The 22400-nt window shown below is 37.5% G+C and overlaps 1 protein-coding gene and 1 pseudogene across 2 annotated transcripts in view; both read left to right on the forward strand.

Annotated features, from left to right (window-relative positions):
- Positions 1-22400, forward strand: part of Supt3h (SPT3 homolog, SAGA and STAGA complex component) — a 251889-nt gene that overhangs the window by 160064 nt on the left and 69425 nt on the right. For both annotated transcript variants that reach the window (XM_090355553.1, XM_090355552.1), the window contains exon 7: positions 21297-21372. In XM_090355553.1, the coding sequence (XP_090211679.1) occupies positions 21297-21372 (76 nt within the window). The remainder of the gene's footprint in view (positions 1-21296; positions 21373-22400) is intronic.
- Positions 2-10049, forward strand: LOC150047623 (motile sperm domain-containing protein 3-like; annotated as a pseudogene).

A 22400-nucleotide genomic window follows, 5' to 3' on the forward strand; every position in this document is an offset into this window, starting at 1 on the left:
AATGTATGATGGCAGCATTGAAATTATATTCAGAAATTCTGTGTCTCCTACTGCAAATCAGAGTATGTAAGCTGACATCCTTTGCTACAAGGAAAAAATATTTTCAGTCAGGACTTGGTTATTGAGCTAGTCATTTCTGTTCATCTCTACCTTGTCTCCATCACAGGAAATGAAAATTCATTTCTTAGGATAAAGATAGACATGGGCACCAAACCATAGCATCTGTGCCCATTGCAGTAATACTTGTGTGCGGGCCTTGCTGGGCTGCTGTGGTTGCTTTTGCATAAATGAGTATTTGACAAAACATACTGATTATACTGTTCAGTTGCATTTTTATAGAACCAATCAATATTTTCTGTCTCAAGTAATTTTAATTTGTTCTTTGAAAAAGTGAAACCCTTCTCTTTTAAGATACATTTCAAGGTTTTCTTAGAGATCCGTCCACCACCTTGTTTATAAAACACCTTGGCAGGGAAGACTTTTAAAATATCATTGAATTTAAGAACACCACAGGATTTACCACTAATTTACATTAAATGTTTATAGTTCTCAAATTGTGGTTGTTGTAATAACCAAAATATTTTTGTCTTGAATATTTTGTGGATTATGTTTCCCTATTCTTTCTCCTTCACCCACATTCCCCACAGTAGGTGGGCAGATTGTTGTTATATAGTCTGGCTTTTATTTACCCTTACTGGTTTAATCTCAACAAGTTAGAATTTCAAGGCTGTCACTCTACTACTTAAGCCACACCTCCAGCACAAGTTAGTATTTCCAAATATGAAACCAAGTACATTCTGTGGCTACATTTTTATCTTTTTAATGCTTCAGTTTTAGTAAAATTAACAAATCTCTTGTTTTGTATAGATAATGTATTTCCATTCCTTTCTTTGCATTCTTGATTTCTTTTTGTGGACCTAATCTTTCTTTGTCAATCTAATCTGTGGTGGCTCTTCAGTAAATGTTCCTTAGACAAGTGAAGAAGATTTTTGCATTCTTATATCATTATTATTAAAGAGATTCAAAACCTCTTTAGACCCAAATGTTTATCAGTTAAAATTTAAGAAATCTCACCTGTGCCTGCCCTAGTAAAACTGTATTCTTGGTTAACTCTGGCACTCCAATGACATGGCTGTTCCCCAGCAATAGAGCATAGTGGAGAGAAGAAACACAACCAGGCAGATTTTCATACTTCAGTGCCTTAGAACCTCAGGTACTGTCAGTCACCCTGCACTAATGCCCTTTCTTCTTCAGATGTGCTTAAATGTGACAGATACCTTTTTTCTTTCTTGTCAAACCTCTGGCATTGCTTTCCACTCTGGTTCCCTATGTTTTGTATCATACTGTTTCTCTGAGGAGAGAAGCAATCAGAACCTCAGAACACTTTCACAAGCTCCTACAACAGCACTGAGACTTTACTCCTTAATTCTTATCGGTGCAGAAATGCTTAAAATTTTGCCCTTTCTTGAAATAAACAAACTTCCAACTACATTTTTTCTATTTTCCCTTTAGTAGATACCTTCTCAAAAGAGATTGCATGTGCTGTCTCCCTACTCTCTTTAGAACCCATTGACTTATACTTTTATCCTCAGTTCTCATTAAAGTCACCACTGGCCCTCAGAATATATTATCCTCTCTCCCTCTCTCTCTCCCCATCCCCATCCCCCTCCCTTTTCTCCCCTCCCTCCATCTCTTTTCCCCCAGTGTTAGTTCTGTGACTCTGAACTAGACATATTGATATTTTGCACTGCTTTCTATCCCTCTTATTTCTCTCAATCTCTGCTCACGTATCAGGTAGATATGTCAGAGAGACAGTCTTCCTCCAGCCATGCCATCAAGAAGGTGCCATGAACTGATTTCCTTTTTCTCAACAACCCTTTTATTAAAGCCCTAACAACCAACATGGTAATATTTGGAGACAAAGGCCTTTGAAAGATTGTGGGGTTAGAAGAAATCACAAGGATAAGTTCCCATAATGGGATTAGCAAGAACCCTGCAGGATCAAGAAGAGACTAGATAGAGCTCTCTCCCATGCAAGGACATGATGAAATAGCCATCTGTAAGCCAGGAAGAAACATTCTCATCAGAACCATTCTGAGACTACGCTTCCAGTCTCCTGACCTGTGCTAGTTGGTTAGTTGGCTGCTTGCTTTGTTCAAGGGGTGGAGGGCAGTTAGGAGGGGGTTGGAGAGGGGAGTTACAGGGTGTTTGGGTACTCCTGGGGTTTGAATTCAGGGTTTGGGGCTTGGTAAAAAGGTACTCTATCACTTAAGCCAGTCTTTTTGTGTTAATTCTTTGTAAATTTTTCCTTACTTTATGGCCAGGCCAGCTTGGACTGTGATCTTCCTCTTTGTGCTTGCTTTTGTCAATAAGGTGACAGGTACATACTACCTTGTCTAGCCATATTATCACTCTTCTTTGAGTACAGCTCAAGCTCCCAGAGGCACAAGTTTTGGCAAAATCTACATCACCCAATGCACTATACAACTATAGAGGTGCTCAGAAACTATGTATTGTATGAACAAAGAAACAACTAATAATGAAAATATTCCCAAACATCTGCACAGCTGTTAAATCATTTGGGAAGCACTTATTTTCTTACTATTTTTACCTTAAAGAGATACATAACTTTCTGTTAAAGTATCTATTAGTATCAGCAAATGGTCATTAGAAAATGTTCAGCAAATTTGTAAAACTTGACTTTTAAATGGGAGAAATAATTCACTTGTCTTTGAATTCTGTAGCAGGTTCTTTTGCTTGAACTAAGCCTATAAACCTGCAAACTTTTATGTCTGTTATTTTTGTTCAAAATATTGCAACAGTTATGCTGTTCATGATTGTTTTACGTTGGCCGTGGTGAAGATATCCACCAAGTTGAGTAAATTGCAGTGACCTCAAAGCAGTGGTGGGGAAGGTAGGCCTTGTATCACACCTACTATGTGACAAGTACTATCCTAAACCCTGCTATGTATACTATCATGTGTGCTCTTTTAGCATGATAAAAACACTGAACAGAGATTAGGAAACCTGCCAAATATCATCTGACAGATAGCTGTACTATCTGGAGAAGGAAAGCAATAGAAAATTCAAATTTCTTCCCATCTAATCTACATCTGGAAGAATTGCCTGACCTTATTGTGTGTGGTTACTAACCTCTCTTAATTTTGAGATGGATGAAGATATTTTCTCTTATTCTGCTTTTTTTTTAGCCACTTGTTAATCTCTGAACAAAATCACATTTGAAAAGGTAACAAATTTATCATATTTGCTTTGTAAAAAAAAAAGTTTGTCCTAATTCCACAATCTTTTAAAACCATAGTTGGTAAGAGATAACTGTGGTTCTTTCAAACACTTTGAAAACTCATGAAGGGCCAAGGACATTGGGTTATTTGCATATTTGTGCTAATCAGATTGTTCATCTCTTAATCATGAACTGAGAGAGAACTATTTCAAAAGAATTTTGGTTGAAAAGAAGTAGAGGGAAAGTGGTTTGGAACCTAAAAAAAATTTGAAGAGTAGGGAGCATTAATTGATAAGCATTGTATTATTGCAGAAAAAATAAAATTCTAAAGAAAGATGCTAGGAAGTTGGAACAGTTTCAGAAAAAATTATGAGATGTTAATAATTGTCCAATTTTTTGTTTTCAGAGTTTTACCTAACCTTGGGCCTAGTAAAAAGAGAACCGATTGTTTTAGAGGGGATGGTCAAAATTATTTGCATTTATGAAACCTGTTGAAATTGATTTTAAAAGGGTAAGAGAGAGTGATGAGAGATGAGATTGATTGAAATACATGTGAAGCTATAACAGCAAAACCTTCCCTGTACAACCAGTGGATTTTAATATTTTTTAAAAAACCTTTGACATATTATGTATGCATGAATTGGAGGATGTTGGGGACCGACTGTGGGGTCAATGACCTTGGACCTGACCTTGGACCTACACAACTGTATACACAAGGAAGTAACTCTTAATCAGGATAACTTTAAGCAATGTCAATCAGCTCTTATCAGGATAACTTTAAGCAATGTCAATCAGTTCTTATCAGGATAACTTTAAGCAAAGTCAATCAGTTCTTATCAGGATAACTTTAAGCAATGTTAATCCTTTCTCATTTATCCTATATGTGACTTGTTTACTATTTTGTATGAATGTAGCCTCTGGCAGTTCCCTAGTTTTAAGAAGAGTATTTAAGGTCGGAACTTAAAATAAACAGGACAGTCTTAGGCGGCAGTCTGGAGCTCACAGCCTTCTTGGACTGCTGACTTGGGCTGTAGTCCTCCCGAACTCCATCTGTTTGTCTCTCTTTCAATTTTTTCTAGTCCTTGCCCCTATTTCAGGAATCCCAATCCGAGAACCCTGGTTTGCTGCCGGCTGGCCCCGGCAGGAGGATTTTATATTTTTGTTTTAAATGCACATTTTCTGTTGACACTAAATTTCAGTGAGACTTGTTTCTTCTCCTTGACAGATCTTTTTATCAAGCTTGTTTTGGGGGAAATGGAAAACTACTACTGACTATGAAGTAAAATTGGACACCTCTGCCTTATGAGGGTTTTTTTTTTTATTTCCTGCTATGTAAAGAACTTGGTGATGATATTTAGGGATTTTTATAATTTATGTTCAGGTTTCTGGCTGATGCTTTATAAGAGATTTGATACTCATACTAGAGTGTTCGTTATGTATGAGAAAGTGGTAGCTTTTGTTTGGATACTGAAGCAGAATTGTCAAAGGTCTTGGGCATGCCCAGGAGGTGCTAGTGCTCTTGTGATTGGAATACATGCTGTCTACGGGTCTCGGTTCAGCGTAGAGTTTGTGGAACAGATAAAAGTTAAGTCATATTCAGTTATAGATGTATTTCTACATTTATATTCAATAATACATATATATATATGTTTCTATTTCTATATAGGCATAATTTTTCAATCTGGGCTACAGCTTACTACTGCATCCAGCTGTTCCCAAGTTAGCTATATCATCTGTGCAGAAAAAGGCACAATTTCACATTTCCAATATCATATCTGAGGAGATGGTCTCTGACTGACCCAGCTATGTCAGATGTCCCAGTGTAGGCCTTGGTATTGTACCTAAAACACAGGATCATGCTGTATCTTCCTAACATATACAGTTGCAGAGTAATCTTGCAGTGATGGACGCAGCAGGAAGAGACAACACTTTAGATGCTTACTACCCTAGGCCACCCATCCAATCATCTATTCATTTATAATGCACCTATCACTTTCTCTCCTTCCCATCTCTCTCCCTCAATATACTTAAAATTTCTCTCTCAATCTCTCTCTGTGTCTGACTCTCTCTGTTTCTCTCTCTCTCTCTGTCTCTCACACACACACATTGATCTGAGATTTTCAACGTTTTATATCAAAGATGGTTTTTCTTATGTGTGGTGGTGCATGCCAATAATTCTAGCACTCAGGAGGCTGAAGCAGAAGGATCCCAAGTTTTGAGGCTGGGCTGGACTACATAGTTCTCTTACCTCCAAAAAAAAAAAATGTTTTTGGTAATCTAAATCTAATTTTCTTTTAAAATCTTAAAGGATACAGTGATCTTAAACATAAAGAAGCCTCACATGAGTGAGTAAATTACAGGCTCCCACTCAAGTTCTTAGAATGAAAAAGAGAAAACAAATGACTTCCAGTCAAGCTTTGTCTCTTAAAAATCCTCTCACCAGGGGCCAGGAGTTTGGCCTACTGGTAAGAGTGCTTGCCTAGCATGCACGAAGACCTATGTTCAATTCCTCGGTACCACATACATAGAAAAAAAGCTGGAAATGGTGCTATGGCTCCAGTGGTACAGCTCTAGCCTTGAGAAAGCCCAAGGACAATGCTCAGGCCTCAAGTTCATGGCCCAGGACTGGCAAAAAAAAAAAAATCCTCTCACCATAAAACATTTCAATGAAAATGTTTCTTCAAAATTAGTTATTTTTAAACAGTGTATTACTTTAGCAAATATTGGAATTTAATTCTCCCTGTTTGCCGAATATGTTGAAATCTCAAATTCATTTTCATCTGCCTGAATAAACTTTTTTGTCTTTCCACATCATATTCTCTTTAAAATGTCACAAATATAATTTCCTATTAAAATAGGAACCTGGTTGGACCGGTGGACTTCCCTTTTCTCTTTTATCCTCACTCTCTAGCCTTCCTTTCCTTCTCCAGATTTGCCTTCCTTTTTAATTTCTTGCATTTCCATCTATCCCCTCTTCCATTCTCTTCTTCATTTAATGAGTAAAATACACTTCTCTCATGTAATATGTTTTTTAAAAAATGCTTGCATTCTCTACTACCTACTACCTTTGTTAGTTGCTAGAAAATAGTCATTAACTTTCCAAAAGGAAATTTAAAACATGTGTACTAATTTTTTGTTTTTTAAGCCTCACATTATTGTCATATAATCAGAATAGCAAACACTTTTCTTATAGCACAAAATATTTAGTTTTACCTAATAAATCACTCTGCATAGATAGCCACAATGAAAATGTATGGGGCTACAATGATTTATAAAGAACTGGCATTATTTTGATTGTGGGATTTCTCTTCTATTCATCCATGCATATTTTATTCAAACACTATTTTAAACTTCTCATGACTATTTTCAAAGAACATTGACAGACACTTGAATGTCATCGTCTTAAATATACTCTCAAGAGTACCTATTTCTAAAAGTTTCCAATGAGCATTTTATTTTTAAAAGGCAGACTTAATATTCAGTCTCTACATCATCTCTCTTCCATTACCAGTATCATAACACCTCCTGGCACTTTAAATATGGGGGGTGTTCTTCTTATGAGAGGAGGGGGAGGAGATTAGCACAGTGTTGCCATAGTAGAGTGCATACCTGCATTGTTGCTGGTGAAGGCATTCTCACTAAATAAATAGTACTATAAATGTTTAAATATTTAATGGCTTCTCCCACTGAAAACTTTCTGTATGAAGAACATACAACACTGTTCAAAAAGAAATGTACTCATAACCTTACCTCTGTAAATATAGCCTCTCTGTACATCACCTTTACAAGTTTTTTTATTAAAAGAATTTACATGATTTCTGGATGCAGTGGCTCATGCTGGTATTCTAAATACTAAAAAAGCAGAGATTTGGAAGATCAAAGGTTGAGACAAACAAAGCAAAAAGATTGCAAGACCCTATCTTAACCAATAACATGGCACAGAGGCATGAGGCTGTAATCTAAACAGTATGAGAGATGAGGTTGACAGCATTATTGTTCTACTTCATTTTATGAAAAATGTTCATGAGCCCTCCATCTTAACAGAAAGACTGAGCAGTAAGTAATTAGTAAAGAATAAGGAGCAAGGAATAATGTAATAGAGACAACTCTTCATATTTTTTAAACTCATTATAGGTCCTTCTGACTGCTGAAAATCAGTTCTGGAGAACAACACTGTAGATCACATAAATTAAATGAATGTTAATACCTCACTCTCACATCACCATGGCACCCAGTATTCGTGTTGTCCTTCCTTTAGATCAAAACGCTTCTTTGTAGCTATTTTGCCATCAAGACAGAATCTTTCTTTTTACCTTGTAGCTAGGTATGATTATTAGCTATGGCCAGTGAAATGTAATAAATAAAATAAATGTAATAATGAAATATTTTGTGGAACTTTCTAGTACTTCTCCTTACAGAAATGAGGAGTCCTTTTTTCCCCTTTTTTCCCTACACTTCACTGATTTGTATAGATACAACAGCTTAAATCACCACTGTAAATTATCAAGACAAGGCCACAGCTAAAAACATGAGTGTAGATGCTGAGAAGACCAGGACTTTGGTGACTTCAGTGTGTGGTTATTTCAAGCCCAAAAGGTTTCCAGGCTGGAGGGGTTATCTGCTTGTCAGGTCAGAATAATTAACTCCAAAATTCATTTATAGGAGGAAAGATAAACTTGTCTTGCCCAAGTAACTCTAATTTCAGATTATGTATAGTGAAAAAATTCTTCAATAAAAACTATGAAGGATCTCCTAGATGGATAAGTGTAGAAAATACTTTGTACTACCAAGTAATTAGTGGTTTAAACTAGACCTTATCTAGTATAAAAATGGTGCTGGTCAGCAGTTGGATAATTGGAAGGATTTTGATAGCTCCCATCTGCTTAGTTATGATAGGATTGATAGGTTTCTGCCTTGCCTGGTGCTAGTGAAGTTCAAAGTTTCCTTATAAAATATTTTCCAGTTTTTGCCAGGGAAATGAATTCATAAGTTTCACAAGTCATGCTACATTCTTTTTGTGCTGTGAGAGAAGATAATCTGTTGTGTAAACTTTTATCTTTTAATGTTGAAATAGTTCATCCCAGCCCTCAGACATGAATTTTACTTAGATTCTCACTGTTGGTTCTGAAGCTCCACTTAACCTTTCACCTGGACATTGATTTTCCTCTTTCCAAGATAATTGACGAATTAAGTCTGTTTTTATAGTGAGGGAATACTCTGCCATAGGCTCTGATTTTTCCAAGAATAATCATGACCACAGGATAAGTGTTAATGTCTTAATGTGTTTCAGCCTAAAAGACATACTAATTTGAAGAGGTTTAGACTTTTAAGACTTTTAACATCAAAAAGTTGAAAAAAAAATCATTCAGTATTTATTAGTATGTTTCCTGCCTTTTAAATTCCGGAAGAAAATAGGGGAAAGGATTTGATTTTAGGTGTTTATTTTTATTTTTTGTTAATCAAAATATCCATCCTGTTACTTGTGAAATTAAAATAATGTGCTACAGAAAATAAGTACCATCTGGGCTGTATTTTTTTCCACTTCCTATGAAGAGCAGCATGCAAAGAAGGATATGCAAAGCAATAGGGCATGTTCAATTCAATTACACTTACAGAATACCTGATGTGGTACAGTAGATAATATTGCCCTCACTGACTAGAACCAGAAATGTAAAATTTATAGCATATGTGATATCAAGTTATTGTTATATTTAATGTTGACTAACATTCCCAGCACAATGACTCCAAGAATGTAGTCTACATTTTCGATGGCTACTACATAACATTCATAGATACGACTCCTTCTGTTTTATTAAGTAACCTATTTGTTTTAGAATACATTTCTAGATTTTATCAGAGCTGTACATGGTTTAAATTTGAGTGTTTTAAATTCTATAAAAGCAAAATCGGGAGAGAAGCTCGGGAAGATGGCTTCACTAGCCTGGCCACAAGCTGACTGGCGGGTGTTTTGACCCCAAGACTCAGTCCCTGCCCCCTGAGTTCTGCCCTCAGATGTCCACCACCCAGAGCCTGCGTGAGCCTAGAGACGCCCCAGGACAAGGAGCTGGTGGGTCCAGGGACCCCAGGGCGCAGGTCCCGGGACGCCACTTCTCCCTCGGAACCCGTAGTTCCGGTGCTCATCTTTCCACTAGATCCTAGTATTCAGAGCGGACCAAAGGAGCAGACCCCGGCACCTGCTGACTCCCTACAACCCCACGGGAACTGTGCTTCTCTCCCAAGTTCTGTGCGCGGCACTGCCAAATATATGGTGTTTGACGTAGAATGGCTCCTCAGTCCTGCATTGACATTGTGATTTGCCATATGGCCCACATTCCCAACCACTAGGATGTCCAGGATCACTTCTGCATTGAGCTGTCTGAGCAGGGGTCTGAAGGCCCAGGGGTGGGATGGAAGAACATCACCTGGGTACCCCCTTGAGCTTCAGGGACAGCCTGAGCCAACATCCTACCCAGGACCACCTGCCTGGACCATACCACTTCCAGCCAGACTGTTCCAGGACAACCCTACCAGCAGTTGGCCTCCAACTCCTTCCCGCTCTTCTTGCTGATGGGGTCGTTGCCTCTGTGGCGTTCCTGCTGCCCTCCCTCCAGGGTGAACTGGGCAGCCAGCTGCCTCAAGTCCACCATGTCTCCTTGGAACAGAAATTGGGGGCAGCCTATGTGTTAGGTGAACCTAATGGCCCACTTCCAGAGATGGGGGGGCCAGGGTGCAGGGGAGAGCTGCTGAAAGGAACTCACTGTTCCTCTCTTCCCCAGGCCTCCTCACCATGGTGTTCCCCGGGACCTGAGCTCCCTGCTCAATCCAGCCCACCTCTCTCCTCCCCAGGCAGGGACCTGCGGTGGCCTCTGTGATACCTGTACCTTGCGTCTACTCTCCCAACCACTCCTCAGCTCTACCCCCACCCCCAAGCAAAGCACCCCAGGAATTTGTACTCATTTGCCAAGCTGAATAAAATGCATTTTTATAATTTTTTAAAAGTGTCTCATGAGGGCCACTAAAGAACATTTCAGATAGAACTTTTTAGATTATTATAAATCTTTCAAGTCCTTAAATAGTAACATGTAATATTATTGTCCAGTAATCTGCAGCTGATCATAGCTGATCAGATACAAAATTTTATCTGAGTCAGGAGTATTAAAAGAATCAGTGAACTAGCAGAAAGAGCACTGATTTCTAAATAGGGAACTAACTCTTTCTAGCAATATTTCATGATAAAAAGCCAGAGAAACTCAAGCAAATACTGCACCTCTCAAGATCAGCTAAAGTGTGTTTGGGGTGATGACTGGGTAAGAAGTATACAAAACTGTACTATGCTTTTCTTGTAATTTTTCTGTAAATCTAAAATTACTTCAAAAAAAGAGGTTGTTTTTATGTTTTATTTTATGCATGGCTGGTTTTGTTTTGTTTTGTTTTGTTTTGTTGGTGCCATTCCTGGGCCTGGAACTCAGGGCCTGAGCACTGTCTTTGGGCTTTTCCCTCAAAGCTAGCACTCTGCACTCTGCCACTTGAGCCACAGCACCACTTCTGGCTTTTTTTCTATGTATGTGGTACCAAGGAATCAAACCCGAGTCTTTGTGCATGCTAGGCAAACACTCGACCACTAGGCCAAACTCCCAGCCCTATGCATTTTTTTTTAAGGCAAGGCATCAGTGGGCTTCCGTTTGTTCATGTGTAGAGTAGAAGTGAATTGTTGTTCTTCCAAGCTGACAGTTCTACTGTGGTTGGTGCTATAGTTCTTCCTTATTTCACTTTTTCACTTTATTTACTTGTAATTGCCCCTTCCTCTCATTGCCAAAGTTGTCCCTTGCTTCATTAGTGCTCTTAGGGTTGCTCTGTTTAAGGTAGAAATACGATCTCAAATTACCAAGTTAGTAAGACAGTCCTTTTTTCATCTGCCCTTTGAATCCATTCTCCATGCTCTTTCCATGCTCATTGAGACCTCTTACCTACAACTGGGACCTAGTTAGTGGCCAATGACATTTAATCATCTAATATTTGTAATATATTAATACATTCTTTTATAAATAAGTGCTTAAAAAACTTGAGCACTGACATCTAAGAGATGGGATTTAAAGATTATTTCTGTTTTATTAGGTATGTTTCTGAATTGGTTAACAATTTTTTTCTCTTTTTCATTAAAGAATTTATTAACATATTTACATATTTACATCATATATCAAATAATGTATTTAACAAGCAAGTATTCAAAAAGGGAATCTATATATACAATCACTGGCACTTAGATTTTAGAACAGAATCAAAATTAGGCTGAGGGTTTGTATGTCATAGATACATATTAATCTATGTAATAAAACATGAATTGGCTAACAATTTTAACAAATATTTTAAGTAATTTTAAGGTAACAATTAAAATGAGTATTAACTTTTTGAACATGTAAACATTTCTTTTTCTTATTTTGTGAGTTTGTTTTTTAATTTCTATTGCATTCGAAAAAAAAGCTATTTGTAATATTGTGTTTACTGCTGTATTCTCATAAAAGTCATGTTTGGTGGAAGCTTGTTTTCTTTTTCTTTTTTTCCAGTGAGTAAGTCTTATATATCAGAAAGGACAGTTTTCTGTCTGACAGTTTTCTGTCTGTTGTTTTGTGTTAACTTGTGCTCCCAGCTACATCAGCTTCTGTGGCAATGTTGCTTGTTGAACTCTCTCATCTCTGACTCATGGAAATTACTCAGCTAATTGTGAGAAAAGAAACTTTAGCTTTAAAATGATTAAGAGCACGCTTTTTAGAGGGATAAACAATTTAATTTTGTTTGTTTTTCATCTGAAATGCTATCAAGTTGCAAAAAACTCTTTTCTTCTACAATTTATTCCCTTGGGAATTTTTCCTAGACTAGTGACTTCATTCCTTTATTGGACATAGTGTGATAGACCTCATTACTCATCTTTTTATAGAGTCATCTGTATTCTTTTTGAGTTTTTGAGCATGTTTTGTTCAGCCTTATTGTTAAGTGAGCTTTTGATATCCTTATTTTCAACTTATTTACAGGCATGTTTTCCTTTAGTTGCAATTCCTAACTAATTTATCCATCTTGTTGGGGTATCTTCATAGGATAGGATAGCATATATTTTCAGATTTTCTAGTACAAACTGGAAAAGTAAGACTATCAACAGAAATTGTAAGCAGGAAAGGCTATAAACTATATCATAATATATCTTGGAGATGTTTTTATCTGCTACTCCTACACTTCTGGCAGTGGTAGTGTAGCTTTCAGAAAAGAGGAGAAGGAGGAGGAGGAGGAGGAGGAGGAGGAGGGGATGGAAAGCCCTACTGAATTGGCTTAGCAGAGAGAAAAGGAGGGGCTGCTCTTCTGGTCTATATCACTGAGGGACTCTCTTCCAAAGATAAGAGTTTCTGCAGATAGGAGTTTTCACAACACCATGATGTCAGAATCAGGCGAGGTTTTATAGACACAGTGTGATTCGCATTATTAACTGATCCGCTCTGACTCATATGTGGGGTTAGTTGTTCTTTCAGTATCATAGCCACTCTGTGGCCTCACAAGTAATGCAGCCTGTTTGAAAACCAGAGCCATAGGGCTTGCTTCTTGAAGGGCAGGCCTTGTAGGCTTTCAAGTTCTATACTGTAATTGTTGGTGCTTCAATAAGAAATGTCTTACAAAAGACAAGGAAAAATGGAGTAGGTTGTGAATTTCCTTCCTTTCCTTCAAAACATCTTTAGTTTTACAAGTTGCATTTATGAAGGTTCCATTAAAATCCTTGAAATAGTATATAAATACTTGTTTTCTTCTTTAATTCTTACCTGTACACTCAGAGTCCAATCCCTAAGAACATGAGCTTCACAGTAAGGCAACCTTCTCTTCAAATTGCAGCATACTTTACTTGCTTAGCAACTTTGGCCAAGCTTCCTGCTCTATATATCTGAGCTATAACATCTTCATTTTAAAAATAGGTATCCCATCTTGAAATGGAGAATTAAAGAGGCAGTATACAGGGCCATGCATGACAATGGGTATATAGTAGAGAGGCAACCCTGCCCTTAGACTCGCTGCTTTCAGTTGAGACTAGCATTGCCCCCCGGTAGGTTTGGAGGCATTTTGATTTTTCCCAAGCAAGAAGGTAAGGGTATGCATGATACAGACATCTAGTGAATGGAGAGGCACTACTAAACATCCAGTACCTAGGACAGCCTCCATGCAGAGAAATCCGTAGCCTAAGATGTCAGCACCATGGAGGCTAGGAAATAGTGCCTTAGATGTAATAACATATATATAATGTAAGGGAGAAATCATATCTAGAGCCCATCTATGGGTACATTCTGTTATGCGGTGAACTCTGCAGAGGCAACAAATTAACACAGCCTATATCATCAGGGAGTATATTTTCTAGTTAGAGAGAAAGAAGTGACAAATAGGTATTGTTATGTCAAGTGGTAGTAAAAAACTCTTTAGAAAAATGAAGCTGGGCCGGGAGTTTGGCCTAGTGGTAGAGTGCTTGCCTGGCATGCACGAAGACCCAGGTTCCATTCCTCAGGACCACATACATAGAAAAAAGCCAGAAGTGGTGCTGAGGCTCGAGTGTAGAGCTCTAGCCTTGAGAAAGTCCAAGGACAGTGCTCAGGCCCTGAGCTCAAGCCCAGGACTGACAAAAAAAAAAGTAAGGGCCAGAGAAAAATATGAATTGAGCTTCTGTTTTATATTGAAGTGATTGTGAACGGTCTCTGTTAAAGTAACCTTTGAATAGAGATCTCAGGGACGTGAAAGATAAGTCTCAGACAGTACTATGGGTAAGATAACATAGACAGTATAGAAAATGCAGAGGCTTATGGGTAGAAATTTTCAGTGTTTTTGAGAATCAACACTGTAAGTCATTGCAACTGGAGTGCAGGAAGTAGGGAGGCAATATCAGACTGTAGAGAGATAGAGGACCGTAAGAATACTTGGTCTTTGATCCACATCAAATGGAAAACTGTTAGAGAGTTTTGGACATAAACATTACCCTTTCTTGAGAAGGTGAAGTTACTGGGGTGTGAACTCCAGACCTTGAGCTCTTTCTCCCAATTTTTCACTCACATTTGGGGCCCAGAGGCACACCTCCAGTTCTGATAGGCCTATCTTCATTGTTTAAAACATAGACTACTCTTGCCAGGAGCTGATGGCTCACATCTGTAATCCTAGCAACTCTGAAGACTTGAAGTTCAAAGCCAGCCCTTGTGGGGAAAATTTTACCTCAGATTAATTAGGACTTTTATCTCAGATTAATCACCAAAGAACTGTGAGTGACACTCTGGCTAAAGTGGTAGAGCTCTAGCCTTGAGCAAAAAATCTTGTGTGATTGTTGTTCTTAATGTCCTGTTATTTCTTTTCTCTTTCTTTGCCCTTTGATTAATCTCATACTGTTACTATATCTGACTTTGTTACCTGGTATATTGTATATACATTTATTTGTTTATTTGAAATAGGAAAGGGAAGGGGGAAATAAGATGATTGGGAGGGGGTGAAGGGAGAGAAATGGGGACAAAAACATGAGAAGGGTATCAGTGTGTGAAAAGTAACGCACCTGCTTACTACCTGGTGAATGTAACTGTAATCCCTCCATTCCCTGACAATAAAAAAAAAAATTTAATGATCTCAAGGATCTACCCAGACCTCAGGGTTCAAGACCCACAACTGACCAAATTTTTTTTTTTAAAAGATAGGTTAGTCTTATTTATGGTAGTTATCTGACTTACGGGAAGAAATAAAGGGGAAGCAGGAGGATCCTTTAGGACACCATCACAATAAATCTGAGAAGAAAAAAAAATAATTAAACATTTTTTGAGCTGGGTACCAGTGGCTCATGCCTATAATTCTAGCTACTCAGGAGACTGAGATCTGAGGATTGGGTTCAGACAGCCTAGCCAGGAAAGTCCATGAGTCTCTTCTGTCCACTTCATCACCAAAACGTTAGAAGTGAAGCTGTGACTCAGTGGATCACAAGCCTTGAGCAGAAAAGCTTAGGGACAGTTCTCAGGCCCTGAGTTCAAGCCCAGAACTGTCACACACATTTTAAAAAAGAAACATTAAACAACAGTCTGGCTGTGTAGCTCGAGCTAGACCATAACTCATGACTTTCAAATGCTTGGATTGCAGGAGTGAGCAACCATACCTATTGATAAGATACAACAAAACAGTGGGAAAAAACTAAAGTAATTTTTCCTTTTGAGATAGTTTGACTTGTAGAAGGTATTCAGTAACCATCTACCTACATACATGAAATAAAGTTACTCAAGTGGCAGAAAAATCACAGGAATAAGTTTGAATATTATATATGAACAAAAAGAGAAACAATATACAAACACACAAAGGAGAAAGTCATTGGTACATTTAAGGAATTAACATGCTGTGTAATTAATCCAGGTGGGCCTGAGCTGTGGCAAACAGTGATTGTCCTTGGGAAAAGTAGTTTGCAAAGACAGAGCTCCTTCATGATAACTGAAGTCAAAATTTGTCATGAAGATTCCAGTAAACCAGGTTCCAAGAGTGTTTTGTTCCATTTGTTGAAAATACAAATTGTACTATGCACTTACTTCATGAGCAGGAATATTTGCTTTTCTATGTTTTATGTAAGTAGGACCTTAGAAAATTAGTTCATCCGGCTTGAAAGCCTGCCTCTTATATTTGCTTCACAATAACCAGAAATCACTGTAATATCTTGGTGGCAAAAAGAGTGAGTACTATCACCATCATTTTCTTTCCTTTAAAGAAACTATGGCAGTTTAATATTTGGAAATTTTTGAAACAATTCTTTAAAACATTTTTCACATACAAGCCTGTATTTTAATACTAAAGAGGATCAGTATCCAGAAAAAATATATATGTGTTGTGGGTTTTTTTTCTGAATATTTGAGAACACTGTTGCTGGCACTTAGAGGAACCCAGGAGTGGGTAGAATTGAGAGATTAAATAGAAATCAAACTGTGTTTGCAGATACAAGAGATGATTCATTTGAAGATGACCTTGCAATCATGTGGTGTTCTGAGATGAGGAAAGCACTGTATTATTTAGAATATCAGTATGAATAAGGACAGTGATACACCAGCTGTGATTATTCAGTGATCTTTAATTCTGAGCTTTGTATGTTTCCTCTGACAGTTACATGGTCATACTGGCTTGTCATATGAACTTTTTAACTTCCTTATAAAATGACAGTTCTAAAAATTAAGTTTTCAGTCTGATACTTGGCTGAACCCTAACAGCTTCCTAATGGAAGCTGAATGTAGCTTCCATTCTAGTTTCGATGACATAAACAAGCAGTTGCTTCTTGAGAAAAGTGTTCATGCCTTAGAGTAGGTTCAGAATCCAGGTTTTACTTCTTTTTTTTTTTTTTTTTTTTGCCAGTCCTGGGCTTGAGCTCAGGGCCTGAGCACTGTCCTTGGGTTTTCTCAAGGCTAGACCTCTACCACTTGAGCCTCAACACCACTTCCAGCTTTTTTATATGTATGTGGTACCGAGGAATCAAACCCAGGTCTTCATGCATGCTAGGCAAGCACTTTAACCACTAGGCCAAACTCCCAGCCCTCCAGGTTTTACTTCTAACTTTGCTCTTTAATTTGATACTTTTAATAGATTTTCTTTTCATTTCTCTAAATCTCAGTATCTTTAGTTATAAAATGGAGCTATTTAAATTGTTCTTGTGCTGCTATAGGTAAAAAGGCATTATTTTGGTCATGTTTTTACTAGGTGAATATTTTTTTTTCTATTTGTACTTTTTCCCAGAAATTTCTTAGAATAATGAAATGTGGTTAGGGGAAAGGACATTTAGTAAAATGTCTCAGAAGACAGCACTTCAGTTCACCTTCAGTCATTTGAAGGAACATTAATGAGCTGTAGGTTTAGGTAGGCAAAGAATTGGGTTAAAGGCTGGGGGGAGAGAGCTTTATGATTTTTAAACAGGCCTGGTCAAAGTGTGATGTGTTTGATCTTTATTTCAGTCCCCTTTTGTAGAGGACATCCAGACCTTATTGTCATTGTCATCGTTAGTCAGGAGCAGCAAGTTTTCATTGCCTGATCTGTCCTGAGGAGGCTCCAATGTTCCTTCCGGTTAGCTCAGGCCTCTTCTCATAAAGATGTTACTGATCAGTCCTGTCCTTCCTGGAACTCATTCATTGCCTGCACAGTGTTGGAGCAAAGTCATACCCAAAATGGAAGCTAAGATGCCAAGCTTTTCTCCTGTTTTGGTAAATTCATGGGCCCAAGTAAGCAAAAGCAGCTTTTCAATACCTATTGCAGTAGATCAACACAGAAAATAAAAGCCAAGCTTCTTTAATATCTATTGTCTTGATATTTTTAATGAGTCTTTGGTTGAAGATTTGTTTTCTCTCTAAAATTCATATAATCTGCTCGCAATTCTTAAAGTTCCTGGTCATATATCACCAACAAGAACATTGAAGTAAAAAATATTTACTGAAGGTTAGAGACATCTCTTTCTAATACAAATAGGCTAGCACTGGATCTAGGAGCCCCAGGCTTCACCTCTATATTAGTCATCTTTGGTTTCAACCTCAGTTTCCCTATTTTTAAAATGAAGAGACTTGAACAAGATAAACTTTGAGCTACTCTCCAACCCTAGTACAGTGTGCCTATAAATCTTTTTTATATGCTTGTTTGCCTTGCATTGAGTGTTTCATGTGTGGCTAGGCACTGGAGCCACTTCCTGATGTTCTTAAAGTCAAAGGTTGCTTCTTACATGCTGAAGAAATTGAAAAAGAACTAAGATGCTTCATAACAAAAGCGAATAAGCATTGCAGAGAATATCTCAAAGTAAGACTCTAGTTCTAACCATCTAAAGTCTTTCAAAAGTTTATGAGTATCTTTGAAATACTGACAGAGATAAGCTTTGCAGGCCAAAATCTTATACCTGGCTAGACACTTCATTTAATTAAAACTGGCTATGTTGCAAACTTAATCTCTTAGAGCAAGTTTTTCTAACTTAAATTTTTACAGTCACTTATTGTGGACACATTCAAAAGATAAATCTTGATCATTAATTTGATGGAAGAAAAATCTTTTTAGGAAGATTCTATATTTTTCCATAGTTAAATCTGATTCCTTTCTGTCTAGCCATATGTTAGGTAGATAAGCCTACTTAGTAGCATTAAGAATGCATAGGTAGCCTAGGACTGGTTACTTTCGAATAATAGCCATTATTGGACCTATAGAATAGCATTTATTCATTCAGAAATGTTTATTACTAACCAGGCATCAGTGGCTCATGCCTATAATCTTAACTACTCAAGAAGATATAATCTGAAGATTGAAGATCAAAGCCAGCTCAGGTAGACAAATCTGAGACGAATCTCTAGCTAAACAGCAAAAACACAAAGTGGAAGTGTGATTCAAGAGGTAGAACATCTGCCTTGAGCAAACAAAAACTAAGCAATAGCACAAAGCCCCAAGTTCAAACTCCAGTACCTGTATAAGAAGAAAGAGAGACAATAATTCATTGCTAACCTGGCACAAGTGGCTTATGCCTGTAATCCTAATTAGAATAGAAGGGTCATAGTTTAAGGTCAGCCCAGGCAGAAAAAATTTGACACCCTATCTCAAAAATAACCTGTAAAAAACAGGACTGAGAACATGGCTCAGTGATAGAGTATCAGACTAGCAAGTAAAAGACCGAGTTTTGACTCTAATACACACACACACACACACACACACACACACACACACACACACACACACACACACACACCCCATCACTGCTTATTTACCCTGTGTCATACATTTTTCTAGGAGTTAGAAATTAAACCTGAGTTTGCTACCATCAGATACAGCGTATATTTTGTATACAAGCATGAGAATACATAAACAGATATATACGAATAATACACCGTTAACAGTCTTGGAGAATTTCTTTTAAAAATAAGCAATAGTAACGCCATTATATTTAAACATATAACTATTCATTTTGTTAGTTTTATATCAATAACATTTTGAGTCCAATATCTGATCTATTAAAAAGAGGACCAAAACTAACTAGTACATTAGCATATCAGAGAACACTCTCAACTACATAAAAATCCACCCAGTAATATACCTAATAAGATTACCCTTACCTCTTCTAGAATTTTTTTTCCAGTCCTGGGCTTGAGCTGAGGACTAAGCACTCTCCTTGGGCTTTCTCAAGGCCAGAGCTCTACCACTTGAGCCATTGCACCACTTCCAGCTTTTTTCTGTGTAGGTGATACCAAAGAATGGAACCTGGGTCTTCATGCATGCTAGGCAAGCACTGTACCACTAGGCCAAACTCCAGGCCCTAACCTTACCTCTTCTTTGCTCCCTGTTTTCTTCTCTTCCTTTCTTCCCCCCTCTTTTTACTCTTCTTTCTGCATGCCTCTAGCTCATGTAGGCCAACAGTTTTCCCTCCCTCCAATAAATTCTTTTATGCCTGAAAAGAATACCTTTAAAGAGAATACAGGTTTCTGATGCATGCTTTTCTGCCAGTATCTATGTACACATGTTTATATACACTCGGCACACATACAAGTATTATACTCTTTTGGGGGCTCTTATTTATTTATTTTAATTTTATTGTCAGGGTGATGTAAAGAGGGATTAGCTAGTGAGTACATTACTTCTTTATTTTTGTATTTATTTCTTTTGTTATTATTAGGGTGATGTACAGAGGGGTTTCAGTTACATCCATCAAATAGTGGGTATATTCCTTCTTGAACATTTTTACCCCTTCCCATGTTTTTCTCCCATTTTTCCTCCCCCTACTTGCTCCTAAGCTGTAAAGTTTATTTCCACCATCTTGTCTTGTGAATATCTGTTACACTGGTTCACCCTTTGTCCTTTGTCTTATCTTCTTGTTTTCCCCTCCCCTTCTTCAACTCGAATAAACAAATAAATGTATGTACAATGTGTACTTTTTATCTGTAAAGTACTTGCTTGTATATGTTCAAAAAGGGAACTTAAACCTAGAGGGAAAATAAGCAAGCAAGGACTGGGTTTGTGTCTGGGCTGACTAAGCAAAGAAATGAAGGAGGGAAAAAGAAAATGAAAAGCAAGGGAAATGGTAGGGAATGGGAAGAATGTTGATGGCCTTAGAAGGAGCCCAATAAGTCATTTTCCCTGACCTCCCAACACCCATATAGCATTTTTCTACCGAATTAATAAGCCTGTGAAGCAACCACTCAGTTCAGGTGAAAAGAAAAAATAATTTCAATTTGAAAACTATAAAGACATCTACACAGATGAAAAGAAGTGATAATAATGTGCTCAACAACTATAACAAAGTCCTACCAAAACAGAAGAGAAATTGACATCTCGGAAATTTTTCCTTTGCTGGTCATGAACCCATTCCACGAACTACCAGCCTGTCTCATGTCAAATGCTTTCCTTACCAAGGAAGCGGAAGCGGTCATAGTCTTTCCCACCAGACGATGGGTGAATTATAATTATCCTACCTCTTGTGGGACAGTGAAGCAGCAAACATCTGCTGAACTGAATCAAAGAAGCCACGAGTGAAACTATACCAAACTGTGAATCATACCTGGACTCAGATTAAAGGGTCTGTGTTGTGTTTACCTTCTCCTTATTTTCTCTGCAATTTGAAATATGGATTTGTTAACTCTGGCACCATGTTCTGAAGGGGGAATATATGGATTTCATTCAGTGACTCCTGTTTCAGCATTGAAAAGTCACAGCTTTAAAGTGGATGGACAATAATAGTTAATAACAGTTTTCCTGTTGGTTTTTGCCCCTTCACAATTTTCTTTTGCTTTAAAAGAACAGGATAAATAAGAACTTGAACTAAGTCCTTTGGTTTTAGTTTCAATAACAAAAAGCAGAAACATATTTTAAACTTTACTTCCAAAAGCAATAAGCCTCACAAAATAGTACTTACTGTAATTTTATATATTGTAGTATACATGGTCTTACTTAATTGTTTCACCTAGAATAAAGGAGGAAAATGGTACTTAAAAGAAATGGTACTGCACAGTATTACCTGTGAGAATAGATGTAGTAGTCTACTTTTTTAAAAACGTGTCTTCTTATTTTTATCTATTAGAGAGCAGAAAGACAGACTCGAATAATGGATTCAGCCCAATACGCAGAATTCTGTGAAAGTCGACAGTTAAGCTTCTGTAAGTAAGGATTTAACGTTCTGCAGTTATATGTATGAAGAGACTGTGTGTTACAGATGTACTAAACTATGACAAGCTCTCTATGCCTCAGAAATGGTGTATTTAATCTATATATATAGTTATAGCTGCTACAGAAACAACATATATCTTTTGAGACAGCCTATGAGAGATTGTACACATTCTACAGCAATTACTAGTATTAACAGATAAACACACAAGTAGCTAATTTAATTATTCAAATTACCTTCAGTCAGTAAAATGTCCTTTTTGAAATATTCTCATTTTCAGCTTCTTGTTCATATTTACACTGGTATTGCTGACTACTTGGTCTATAGTCATAATGTTTGAAAGACCCCAGTATTAATTATAAATGCCAAATCTCCTTTTATGCACACTCATGGCTGTGGCATGTATTCAGCATTAGCCAAATTCATTAGTTCATACTGGGAACACTAAAAACCTCGTGATGTAGCTAACACTTTCTGTCACTGAGTACCCGCTTAGTAAATGTGCAGAAAGCCTCAGGATAGTGGCTGCATTGGATAGCAGACCATCCTCATAGCAACAGTTTAGTGGTGACTATAGCTCTCAGTAGAAAAAGTGTGATGAAAAGTCCAGTTAGAAATATGACCAACTTGCACATGGCCCTAGCCTGAGTTATTATAGAAACAATGGGGCTCTAAACAAAAACCTATTATGTGGGTAGAGTAACAACATGTTTCACTTGGAAACACAAAATGAGAGCTTCATTTATACATGATAAAAAGTGCAAATAGATGACACATTTCACATCCAGCCCCAGGAAAATGTCAGTAATACATGGGAAAACATATTCTGGAAGGCCCCCCCCAATGAATATGTTTTCCAATCTGACTAACAATTTGGCATCATACATCTGTGAAGCATTAAGTAAAAGACACTTCAGATCATGGCAATTTCAGCAAATGAGAGGTTTCTGTATTATAATTTTTAGGTTTAAAAATGGCATTTGAGTCTTTTATAAGAATAAATCTCCAGTTTATAAAGTA

This window comes from Megascapheus bottae, chromosome 22 (assembly GCF_031878675.1).
Source record: "Megascapheus bottae isolate mThoBot1 chromosome 22, mThoBot2.hap1, whole genome shotgun sequence".
In the NCBI taxonomy this organism is placed as follows: Eukaryota; Metazoa; Chordata; class Mammalia; order Rodentia; family Geomyidae; genus Megascapheus; species Megascapheus bottae.